General features: G+C 48.6%; 1 protein-coding gene across 2 annotated transcripts in view; it reads right to left on the reverse strand.

The window, feature by feature from the left end:
- Positions 1-2,312: 2,312 nt before the first annotated feature.
- Positions 2,313-12,092, reverse strand: part of ANXA6 (annexin A6) — a 49,518-nt gene continuing 39,738 nt past the window's right edge. Inside the window, exons 21-26 of one of the 2 annotated variants that reach the window (XM_087816933.1) lie at positions 8,606-8,623; positions 7,786-7,882; positions 6,573-6,668; positions 5,185-5,243; positions 3,731-3,853; positions 2,313-2,612 (exon numbers count right to left, since the gene is read on the reverse strand). In XM_087816933.1, coding sequence (XP_087673059.1) covers positions 2,553-2,612; positions 3,731-3,853; positions 5,185-5,243; positions 6,573-6,668; positions 7,786-7,882; positions 8,606-8,623 — 453 coding nt within the window. In that variant the 3' untranslated portion in view covers positions 2,313-2,552. The remainder of the gene's footprint in view (positions 2,613-3,730; positions 3,854-5,184; positions 5,244-6,572; positions 6,669-7,785; positions 7,883-8,605; positions 8,624-12,092) is intronic. The other variant, XM_087816934.1, reaches the window with a different exon arrangement.

The raw sequence follows: 12,092 nt of genomic DNA on the forward strand, positions 1-12,092 counted from the left end.
ATGAATGAACGAACGAATGAGGTACCTTGGATTCAGAATAGTGCCACAGCTTCAAGAAAAAGCTGTGGATTGTTCTGCAGGCACCTGGGTCTTAGTGGGATTGTTATAATAGACTCCCAACTGGCCACCCTCCCTTCATGTTTTTCTTTTTTTAAACTGATTTCTAGAGAGAGGAAGAGAGAAAGAGAGAGAAACATCAATTGGCTGCCTCCTGCACACCCCTACTGGGGAGCAAGCCTGCACCCTGGCATGTGCCCTGACCAGGAATCAAACCGGCAACCTTTCAGCGCACGAGATGATGCCCAACTAACTGAACCACACCGGCCAGGGCCCTTCATGTTTTTCTGAAATGCATGGCTCCATGCACACCTTCCCTACCCAAGAAAGGCTCCCCTTGGGTTATGAGATAAAATCTGGACATATAAGGTCCTCTGTAATTGGACATGAACTCCTATTTCTAAACTGATCTGCCTTACTCCACAAACCCTGAGGGTCCCCCTCCTACTACTGACCAATCCCAGAATACAACCCACCCAACTGAATGAAAACTAAGTGGAAAGTGTGTGCTGGGAAGTTAGAACAGTATCTCGTCCAGCAAGAGGGCTGTTAGCTATCCTCAATCCTGGTGTCTAGGACTTCTAGAATTCCTAGTTTCTGCCCTCATGGGGCCTCCCGACTTCTACTCCCTCGGGTACCATCGCTCTTTCCTTTCCACTCCCAGCCTGTTTTCCCTTCAGTACGTATTTTTAAGGAAATTTCACATTTGCCTTTGGATGCCTCTGTGATCTGCAGCTGACTTCTTGAGAACAAAGCTCAGAAAACATCTTGGGATCCACCTCTCAGCTCCTACAGTGGAGACTGCTCAGGGCAGCTGGTGCCAGCGGGTGACTCCAAGCCAGGTAGGACCCTACCCTGCACTTCTTCTTCCCCCCTGCACAGGCTACAGGACAAGCAGGACTGGGGCGTTTTATAGATAAGGAAACAGGCTCAGAGATGACATGCTCACAGTCAGTTAATGGCAAAGGTCTGACTCCACAGCTCTTAACCATTTTATTAGTTTATCTTTTGGTAACAGCTAAATTAAGTTGGGCAAATACCGAAAAAAGCTCAGCTGACTCTCATGGGGTTTAGCTCACCATGGGGTGGAAGGCAGGAAGTGGAGAAGACACAAGGTAAGTTGTCTTACTTTCAGACTCGTTTTGTCAGAGATGAAGAGAGGGCTCTTTAAAACTGTCGGGTACAACCCCTCCTTGTACAAATGAAGAAACTGAGGCCTAGAGCGGGCACAGGCTAGCCCAAGGTCACACGCTGAGGACAGGACAAGACCAGACCCAGCAGGTCTCCCAGCTACAAACAGTCCCTGCACAGCAACTGCAGTAAACACACAGTGAACTTCCAGGACAGGTCAGGACGGCCCGGCCGGGACGCGGAGCAGGCCCTCCAGCCCGCAGGCACCATCACGCCACATCACTGGACGTTAGAGCCGGGTCTTGGAGTAGAAGCAGAGCTGGGGGAAGGGAGACAGAGAAACTGCAGTTGATTCTACCGCTTATCAGTGATCTTCACAAAGTGGAAACTTTCCACGGGCCTCCCCAGATCACGATCACATCTGGTGCCCTTGAAGAGTTGAAAAGAGGAAGTTTGGGTTTGGTTGTAATGGATGAAGAGCACACAGACAAACATCCAAGCGGCGGGGGGCGGGGGGAGCACACAACCCACAGCTGACTCTCCTTTGGGATCCCCGGGAGTGTATGAAGATAGAACTCACTCCTGGGCAGGCTCCAATGCGGATAATGTAGGCTGCAGGTTCTAGGTCAAATACACAGATCCTTGCTAGAAATGCGTTTATGTGTGTCTTTTTATTTAAAGAGAGAAATGTAAAGCCAATGATCTGAAAGAATATCCTAGAATGTCAATATTAGAAGAAAAGCCAAGATCTTTCAGCCCAACCTTCTCATTTTCTAGATGAGAAAACACAGACTGGGGAAGGGAAAGAGACGGGCCCAAGGTCTGAAGGCGAGCGTGTGGCCGATGCAAATCTGAACCCAGGTACCCGGACTTCTGGTTCAGTGCTCTAGCACAACCACCCGCAGGGAGGTGGGAGCTGAAGTGGTGGCAGGGCTGTCCATTGGCCAGAAGACAATCACTCCTCCCGCCGCGCCCCCTCCCAAGAACACTCAATTGTCGCGGCTGACACCACGCCCACCATTCAAACAACACACAGTACACATTTCATAGACAGAGGCTCAGTACATTTTTGGATTTGACAGCGGCCAAACCAGGGCAGGGGCTGCAGCAGGGACGGGGGGGGGGGGGGGGGGGAGGTGGACAGACTCTGTGGCGATGGGTCTTCAGCTGCTCAGGTGTGAGGAGTGACCATGCTGGGCCTTCAGTGGCCCCTGGGAGTGGGAGCCTTTCCTAAACCCCAGTTGATGAAAAGAGCCCACCCCTGCCCCTTCCTTAGTCTCTGAAGCTGGAGAGATCAGGCTTGGTCACGGTGGCTGGTGTTGATGACCATCTCTTGGCCGAGGTGCCCGCCAGAGCCGGCGGCCCTAGTCCTCGCCACCACAGATAGCCAGCAGGGCCTTCATGAAGTCTCCGGACGTGTCGCCCTGGAGAGGAAGAGGGAGAGCTGAGTAAGTGAAAACAATCCTGATGGCCTCAATGCCCCCTCCTCCCAGCTGCCCACGTTCCTAGAATAGTGTGTGCATACACAAATACGTGTATGGATAGAACATCCCTTTCCTACACAAAAATGAACGTATGACAGTCACACTATTCTGAATCATACTTTTTTGAATTAAGAGAAGATCCCAAACCAGCACACAGAGCCTCCTCATGCTTTTTCATGGCTGTATCGTATTCTACCACAGGGATATACACCATTTATTTAACCAGTCCTGTGAGGAGGGCTTCCACTCTTGCTATTAAAAACAATGCTAGCATAAGCATTCCCATACGTGACTTTGGGAACAGGTATGGCTATGTCTGTAGAATAAATTCCTACACGTAGAAATACCAAGTCCAAAATGTACACATCTTAAATTTTAAAATCTCCAAACTCCCCTTTAAAGATGTGCTACCAAGTTACCTCCCCACCAAGTATGCATGAAACTGCCTGTGAGGTTTGCCACAGTCTTGTCAACCAAGTACAACATCAAACTAAGATCCTGGCCAGTCTCAAATACAAGAAAATGGGCTCCATAGTGAAAAAAGTCAGACACAAAAGGATCACATACTACATGATTCCATTTATATGAAATACCCAGAAAAGGCAAATCTACAGAGACAGGAAGTCACCTGATGGTTGCCCAGGGCTGGGGGTGGAAATAGGTAAACAGGAACAAGGATCCGTAGCTGGGTGATAGAAATGCTTTAAACTGGATTGTGGCAATAGTTGCACAACTCATATCTACTAACATTTTTAAAATTATACCCTCAAACACGTGCATTTTATGGTATGTAAATTATACTTCAATAAAAAAATTTTAAAAAGCAAAAAGAAAGGCTCTTGTTTTATTTGGAAATCTTTAATTATAAACCTTTGATCCATCTGGAATTTATTTTGGTATAAACAATGAGGCAGGTCTTTCATTTAGCAACATCCTGGCTGTCCTAAGAGGTATATCATTGAGAAAAAGGCTGTGGGAATAAAAAAGGGCTTCAAATCTTCTGTTCAGGGATCTGCCTCTCAGCCCCTTCCCCATTGACCTCTAGCCCCACCCCTCACCTCAATGACTTGGTGGAGAGACTTGTCGTATTTCTCAATGAACTCCCGCCGGACGTTGAGCAGGTCGATCTCGCTCCGGGACACCATGATCCTGGTGAGGGTCTTCTCATCCGTGCCAGCTCCCTGGTGGAGCCGGGTGTGAGGGAGACACAGGGCAGAAGAAACAAGGCCAAGTCAGACGACGACTAGCGGGTATCCATCTCTCCCTTTCCCGTCCAAAACTAGGTGGGATATTCTGCCTCTGTCTGCCACATAGTCCTGACCCAAACTCCCCTGGGCCTAGGACTGGCCGGACAGGCAAGAATGGCCTGTATGAGGTGGAAGAGTGGCCCCCCCAAATTCATGTCCACCTGGAACCTTACAATGAGACCTAATTTGGAAACAGGGTCTTTGTACATATAATTAGTTGAGGTCCTACTGGATTAGGGTTGGCCCTAGATCCAACAACTGGTGTACTTATAAGACGACGCGTGGACATGTATACAGAGAAGGCAGAGACTGTAGGGATTCATCCACCAGCCAAGAAACACCAGGATTCCTGGCAACCATCAGAAGCTAGAGAGAGACATGAGTGAGTTTTTCCCTCGGAGCCTCCAGGAGGAAGCAATCCTGCCAATACCTTCTCTTTGCACTTCTGGCCCTAGAACCATGACAGAATAAATTCTGTGGCCACTCAATGGGTGGTCATTTGTTACAGCAGCCCTGGAAAACTAACACAGGGCACAAGGAGCAGGCACAGGACAGGGAGCGTGTGGGCAGCCAGGGCCCACCTCTGCCCCCAGGGAGCTCGATCAGCACCTTAGGAATCAGAGCTGGCACATGGTAAGTGCTCAATAAACGGTTGTCGTGTTTGGGGTCTGCAGGCTATGAGGGGTCTCAGGCTCGCTCCCACCATGCAGCCTCCCCAGGCTGTCAGCAGCTGAGGCTCCATTTGCTGGGCTGAGAGGGTGGCAGCGTGGCCTGGGTTTTCAGGAAGCCAGGGCCAGGCCCAGAGCTGAGCACTTGCTACCTTTTGTGATCATTTGTCATACGAGGCACTGTGTCACCTGCTAGAATGTGAGCTCTGAGAGGGCAGAGACTGTGTTCCTCTCACTCAGCCCTGTGTCCCAGAGCAAGTTTCTGAACCTTGGCCTTGGGGCTGGATCATTCTTTGTTGTGGGGACCTTTCCTGTGCGCTGTAGGCTGTTAGCAGAATCCCTGCCCTCTACCCAGCAGGTGCAAGCAGCTGTCACTCCCCAAACTGTGACAACCAGAATGTGTCAGAACATTGCCAAGTGTTCCCTGGGGGGCAAGGTCACCCCTCCCCCCACCGGCTGAAGACTAACTACAATCCTAGAGCCAGGCACAGGGCAGATGCTGCTAAATACCAATGGGGGACACAGCTGTCACAGTCCTGATCTGGGGGATAGCAGAAGTGCTGGAAGGGAAAGGGACAAATGAGTAAGTTTTCTTACCTTCATGGACTTGTAAAGTTTGTCGGCAAAGAAGAGAGGCTTGTTCTTGACACTTTGAACTGGCAGGAAGAGAGGGATGCAGGGAACTTGGTCAGAGGAACTGTACCCAGACTCTGGGCGGGGCTTTCGTCTCCCACCTCCTCTCCCCATAACCTGGGCCTGCAGGTCACTGACAACCCCAGGGTCATACTCAGGGCCTGATAACACTCACTCCCCCTTCCTGATGTCGCCCCCTCGGCTCATTCCTGGGACTGGCTCTCATTGGGTTGCAACTCACTTCCTGCAGAGGTGCGGAGGTGGAGGTGCGTGTAGCTAACCAAAGGTGAGCAGAGGACTCAAAGGGAAGGAACCCTCATGAACCCAGGCCCCAGGTCTCAAACATCTAAATGCATTGGAATCAAAGGAGAACTTGTTTAAAACTCAGGTGTTGGGCTCCAGCCTAGGGGCTCAGATTCAAGGAGTCTTTAAAATACCAGCTCTCAGAATTGTTCCTGGATGGCTGCATCAGTGAGCATCACCTGGGACTGTGGCAGAAATGCAAAGTCTCCTTCCCTGCCCCCGGTGTGCTGACGCTGCAACTCTGAGGGTAGGTGGCCAACTTGCCCTACTTTGCCTGGGACAGTCCTGGTGCTAGCGCAGATCAGGATGGTTGGCAGCCCCTGGTCCCCACCCATCCCCACCCCAGAAAATGCTGGAGAACTTGAGATCCAGACGGAAAAGAAATGGTCAAAGTCAAGAACTCTAACCAGGGACTGGGTAACAGAGGTGAGGGGATTGAGAAATACACATTGGCAGTTACAGAACAGTCACAGGGACGTAGAGTACAGCGTGGGGGATACAGTCTATAATATCGTAATAACTATGTGTGGTGCCAGGTGGGCACTGGAAATACCGGGGGGAACGCTTTGTAAAGTATGTGATCGTCTAACCACTATGCTGTACACCTGAAACCAATACAAAATAATACTGAAAGTAAACTGCAATTGAATAATAAAATTTTTTTAAAAAGACTCAAATTGTCAAGAAGAGAGGAACCAGAGGTCCAGGTGCTGGGAGGAAGAAAAGGGGTGTGTGTGTGTGTACTGTGAGCACAAGTGTGCGTGTGTGTGTGTGCCCCAGTCCCACAGGACACTGCGCCCCCACCCAGCCCTGCTACCGCCCGCCTGGTTTCTTCCCCAGGGAGAGCCATTTCCTCTTCCTGCCCTGCAGTCCCGAACGGGTCCCCAGGTTGGCAGGACCCCTGGAGCCTGGACGTGGCAGTGTTGACCTTCTAGTACTAGTCGTTTAGGACGCTGCCACAGCCACTTGTTCAGGAAATCTGGCCATGTTCCCAGGGCCCCCAGTCCTTGCTCTTGACCTCTAGCCCCTTCCCTTGGTCCCAGCATTACCAATGGCCACAAACGCGTCCTTGACATCCCCAGACATCTCCTTCTTGATGACGTGCTCCACGTCATAGTTGGTCATCTTGATGAACTCCTGGAAGACTGGCCCCAAGAGAAGCCCCAGAGGTGGGGGTGAGCTTCAGCTCAGAGAGAGAAGGGAGACCACCCAGCCATCTCCCCCCACAGGCTGTGCCTGGGAAAGAGGAAAGGGGCGGCCGGTATGGGCCGTGCCCAGGTGCACACTGGTTGTGGGAGGCAAGTTCTGACCTCAGGCTGCCTTAGGCTCAGAGCCAAACTGCATCAAGTCAGGCACTGCCCCAGGGCCCTGGACAAGTCCTAGTCACGCTCTGCCTTGAATTCACTGAATGACCTCGGAGGACCCCTTCCCCGTTTCTAGGCCTCCCCTCCTCCTGTGTCAGGTTGGGACAGAGATTACTCTAAGTAATCATAATGACAACATGGCAGAAGTTAACATGTGCAGGGTGTTGTGGTAAGTGCTTCTCATGAATTACATTTCTTATATCCTCACAACAATCATGTGTGGTAGAACTAAATTCCCAGTTTATAGCTAAGGGAATTAAGACACAGATATTCACTAACTTGCCTAAGGCCCCAGGGCTGGTAAGTGGGACATCTGAATCACGACAGCCCAGCTCCTTGGTTTGTCCTTTTAGCCACTCTGCTAAAGCACTTTACATGTCTTACTGACAAGTGCCAGGTGAATGCATATTAAAATGTAAAGGCCTTAGTGAAAAGGACACTTCATGATCACCTCATGTCAGGGCTACTGCATACAGGTGTGCCCTGTGCATGTGGCAGCCTGTGGCTCAAAGGCGGGTATGGGGTCCTTACGTCATCACCACCCCGCACTGCCTTGCTCCGGGCTGACATCACCAATGGATCAGGACACAGAACCTCGGAATCCTTCTCAACACAGAATAACAGGCAGCCACTGCCAATCCATCGGGCTGGCTGCCTTGAGGCGGAAGTCACCTGCTCTCCCTTATCCCAGGCGTCCTGCCTGCCCCCTAAGGAGGCGGAGGGAGTGGGCGCAAGGCTGAATGGCACCAGGACTAGACCCCAGGGCTCCCAAGTCCCCATCAGCCTGGCTAAGGAGTGGGTGGGCGGGCGACTGGCTCCTCTTGGCACAGAGAGCTGAGATTCGCAGCAGACCTGAGGGTCTTCCTGCTGACCTGAAAAGGGGAGGGGTGAGGCTCACCTCTCCGGAGGTGTGGATAGCTGCGCGTGCACAGAATCATCATGAAACGCGTCTCCAGGGAAGTTTTGTCTCCACTGCTGGACGTGTCTGCTATTTCCTGCGGAGCCCAGGTGGGGGCAGGATTTGGGAGGAAGACACAGGAAAGCCTTGGTTATGCCCCACTTTCATGTCTCTGCCTAGGCCAAGGGCAGTTAGCAGTTCGGCTAAGCCAGCCACCCAAGGACGCTGACATTAGCTCCTTTTTCCTTCCTCGACCTCCTCAACAGACACCAGTTCCCGGGAACCCTGGGGACTGACACACAGGGGCTGAGCCTCAGGGCCACAGCACTGCGACCCAGGGAAGGGACAAACAGGCACTCGGCATAGAGACGCAGGCAAGCGTGACTGTGCACACAGGCAAGGAAAAATGGCCGAGCCAGTGTTTCCCCGAGTGTCACAATGTCACACATACTTTAACACACCACATCTACGTTTCCACAATGATCTTCTGGCCAGCTACTAGTTCTATTTACATTGATTTTTAACTTCCCTTTAAAACAACTGATTTCAGGTTATAAAAAAATGAGTCCAAAGAAAAATATTCACAGCTCATGGTACATGGCACAGAGCATGCGGGAAGTGAGTGGCTAAAGTTTGGGAAACACTTGCCTGGCCCATTTTTTTTTTACCCAGCGGGGTTCTTAGAGGAGAGAGAGAAGCTGAGATGCAAACCCCAAATCACTGCCTGACTCTGCCCCGCTCAGCCCCGCCCAGAGCCACAGCCAGAATCAGGCTTCACTCAGAGAGGCCCGAAAACCCACGGGGAGACCACGACACTCACCAAGATCTCAGCAGCCACCTGAGAGCAGGGAGGAGAGAGAGGGGGAGGCAAGAGTCAGAGAGGGCCCGGAGAGGGTGGCTCTGGGGGCCCTGGGGTGCAGGGGGAGGGGGCGTGGTTCAGGGTGGCAGAGGTCCCAAGAGGCCCCAAGGGGACTCGGGAGCAGGGAGGAGAGAAAATACCTTTTCCTGACCTTTGGGCTGGAGCTCATAAAGGGGACAGGCCTGGGAGTTAATTATAAAAATGTCCACCACCCGAGGGGTAGGGGAGAACACAGGACAGGGCACTCTACCCGACGTCACCAGGCCAACCTAGGGTGACTCCAGACCTAGTGTGATCACCTCCAAAGCCACCGAGAAGTCAGAACGTGAGAAGTGCTGCATTCTCTACACCCTGCACCACATTCAGAGTCAGAAGGTCCTGGGGAGACCAGTCACTTTATGCCCTCAAGTGACAGACAGGATAGGAGAGCTGAGGCCTGGAGGGGAGGGGACTTGCAGGGGGCACACAGCCAATCAGGTGGGAAATGCCAGCTGTCCAGTCATTTTACAGGGGTCAGCTTTATTTGCTGCCTTATGCCGAGCACAAAATTCTGGTGTTAGGACACGGTTTTGTTAGGCGAGTACTGTGACTCGGAGAGCCCGGGGACGAAATACAGCCAGCCCCGTGCACCCCAGGCTGAGTGCTGCATTTGTCTATGTTCCCAAAGCTCTGCTGATCCTTTAAGCTATGGACCAAAAGCATCCTCTTCATAAATTTCCCAACAGCTTTACACTTTTGAAAACTTTTCATTTTAGAAGCTGGGGATGTCCATCAAAATTTAAAATGCACATGCTGTTTGATGAAGCGATTGTGTGCCCAGGAATCTGCCTTACAGATAGACTGGCAAAGTCGGGGAGACACAGCCCAAGGGCGTTCATTATGCACCAGCCGTGGGAATAGAGAACACCCCACACCAGTCACAGATACGGAAAATGAAATCCACGCAGCTCTTAGAAACAATGAGTGGTCTGCAGAGCTAAGGGTTTCCATTTAAATTAAGCAAAAAAGTAAAGTGTAGCCTAAGAGTGTGTAACTGTGGGTAAGTGTTCCTCTTCTCTAGATAAGAAGAGATGAACACACACTGGCTCCTACCTATTTAGCGGGAAGTCACACTAGAGGGACGGTCAAGATACTGCTGACAGTGGGTACCATTGAGAAAGACCACAGAGGAGAGGGGAGCTTTTGCATTTTATTTCATTTTCCCTGAAATTTTATATTGACATTTTCTCAAGATACAAATATGTTGTTTGTATTTTTTATTTTAATGCCAAATCGGAGTTATCAGGGTTACTAGGATTATGGGATGCTTCTGGGTTTTATTTATACTTTTCTACGTTAAAAACAACCTAGCTGAATCTTGAGGACATCATGCTAAGTGAAACGAGCGAGTCACAAAATGACAAATACTGTATGACAGCGATTATATGAGGAACCCAGGGCCATCAGATTCAGAGACAGGAAGTAGAATGGTGGTTGCCAGGGGCTGGGAGAGGGAAATGGGCAGCTGTTATTTAATGGGCACAGAGTTTCGGTTATACAAGATGAAGAGAGGTCAGCGGGTGGACGGGGGTAATGGTTGCACAAAAATGTGAATGTACTTAACGTCACCGAATTAAACACTTAAAAATGGTTAAGATGGTAAAGTTTACGTTATATGTATTTTTATTATGGGTTATGTACGTTTTACTACAATTTTTTAAAAAGTTATGCTAAAAAATGCCTAGTGTTTTTTTAAAAAGAGGAATACGTTTAAAAAAGTTAAACAAGAAAGAATTAAGGTGAAGAAAACATTCTTCATTTATTTGGGTCAGAGATCTCCAGACACACTTTTCCAAAGCACCTTTAAAATAATATTTGTAATATGAAAAGTGCAGTGGGTTACTAAAATAATTTCCCAGAGAGTCACCACAAAAGCTTTTCCCTGTTAGCCTATTTCATGTGAAAGTTAATCTGGGATGTCCCTCCAACAGTTAAACATAGTTATCCATTCCTAGATATATACCCAAAAGAAATGAAAACAAGCGTGCATACAAAGACTCGTACGCAAACGTTCATAGCAGGCAGTATTAGCGATAGCCCCAAAGTGGAAACAACTCAAATGTCTATTAGCTGATAAATGGATTTTTAAAAAGTTATATAGTCATACAGTGAAATATTATTTGGCAATGGAAAGGAATGAATATATATAATATGAACTTTAAAAATATATTGTGAAAGAAACCAGTCACAAAAGGCCACATATTACATGGTTTCATTTGTATGAAATGCCCAGAACAGGCAACTCTATAGACAGAAAGTAGATAAGTGGTTGCCTAGAGCTGGGGTGCTGGGAGGAAATGCGGAGTAACTGTAATAGGTACAGGGTTTCTTTGGGGGATGATGAAATGTTCTAAAGTCGACTGTGGTGATGGTTGCACAAGGCTGTGAGGACACCAAAAACCACTGAAGTGTACATTTTAAAAGGGTCAATGTACGGTATATGAATTATATTTCAGTAAAGCTGTTATATTAAAAAATACAATCCGGGGATTGAATTATCTAAAACTAGCCACGATTCTTCATTTCACTCTGGTTCTACAATTAGATTATCTATATTATTTATTGCTCAGACTGGGACCCTGAGAGTGAAAGGGAAGCTACTGGCAATGACTGTGGGAACACAGGGCATATGTCACCTTGTTCATAACAGACTCAGACTTCCAAGGGCGTCAGGATGTTCTAGGTGCCCAGGGTGAGAGTGTGGAGGGGAGGTGAAAACAAGCAGACAAGCACCGCCAAGTACTAATGTGCATTATCTAGAATTTTTAGGGGGAACTTGGCCCTGTACATCAAATGCCTTCAGCTTTTAGATGTATTTTCTGCCAGCGTTCCCATTTCACCTCTAGAAACTGAGTCTAAGGAAAAAGTTATGCACATGATAAAAGAGCTGGTTACTAGGAAGAGGATTGGTTAAATAAAGTTTGGTAGATCCTTAAATGGAATAGCATATAGCCAATAAATGATGTTGACTTTTAACCTGGCCAGGAGTGGCTCAGCGGTTGAGAGTCCACCTAGGATCCAGGTGATCGGGATTCGATTCCCGGTCAGGGCACACGCACGGGTTAATGACTCTCGATTAATGACTCTCTCATCATTGATGTTTCTATCTCTCTCTCCCTCTCCTTTCCTCTCTCCGAAATCAATAAAGATATATTTTTAAAAAATAAATAAATGTTGATTTTTTAAAATAATATGTAACAGTTTTAACAGAATACTAATTAAAATTTTTTAACTATTATACATCAGGAATGTGTATGTGTGTGTGTGTGTGTGTGTGTGTGTGTAAAAGACAACTAGAATGATATATTCCAAATTTTAATAATGGTTATTACTAACAGGTTCTGGATTTCTTTGGCTTGTCTCTATTTTCTAAAGTTTCTACAAAAGAATACATTATTACTTTTCTAGT

Source organism: Miniopterus natalensis, chromosome 4, assembly GCF_054644295.1.
Source record: "Miniopterus natalensis isolate mMinNat1 chromosome 4, mMinNat1.hap1, whole genome shotgun sequence".
Classification (NCBI taxonomy): Eukaryota; Metazoa; Chordata; class Mammalia; order Chiroptera; family Miniopteridae; genus Miniopterus; species Miniopterus natalensis.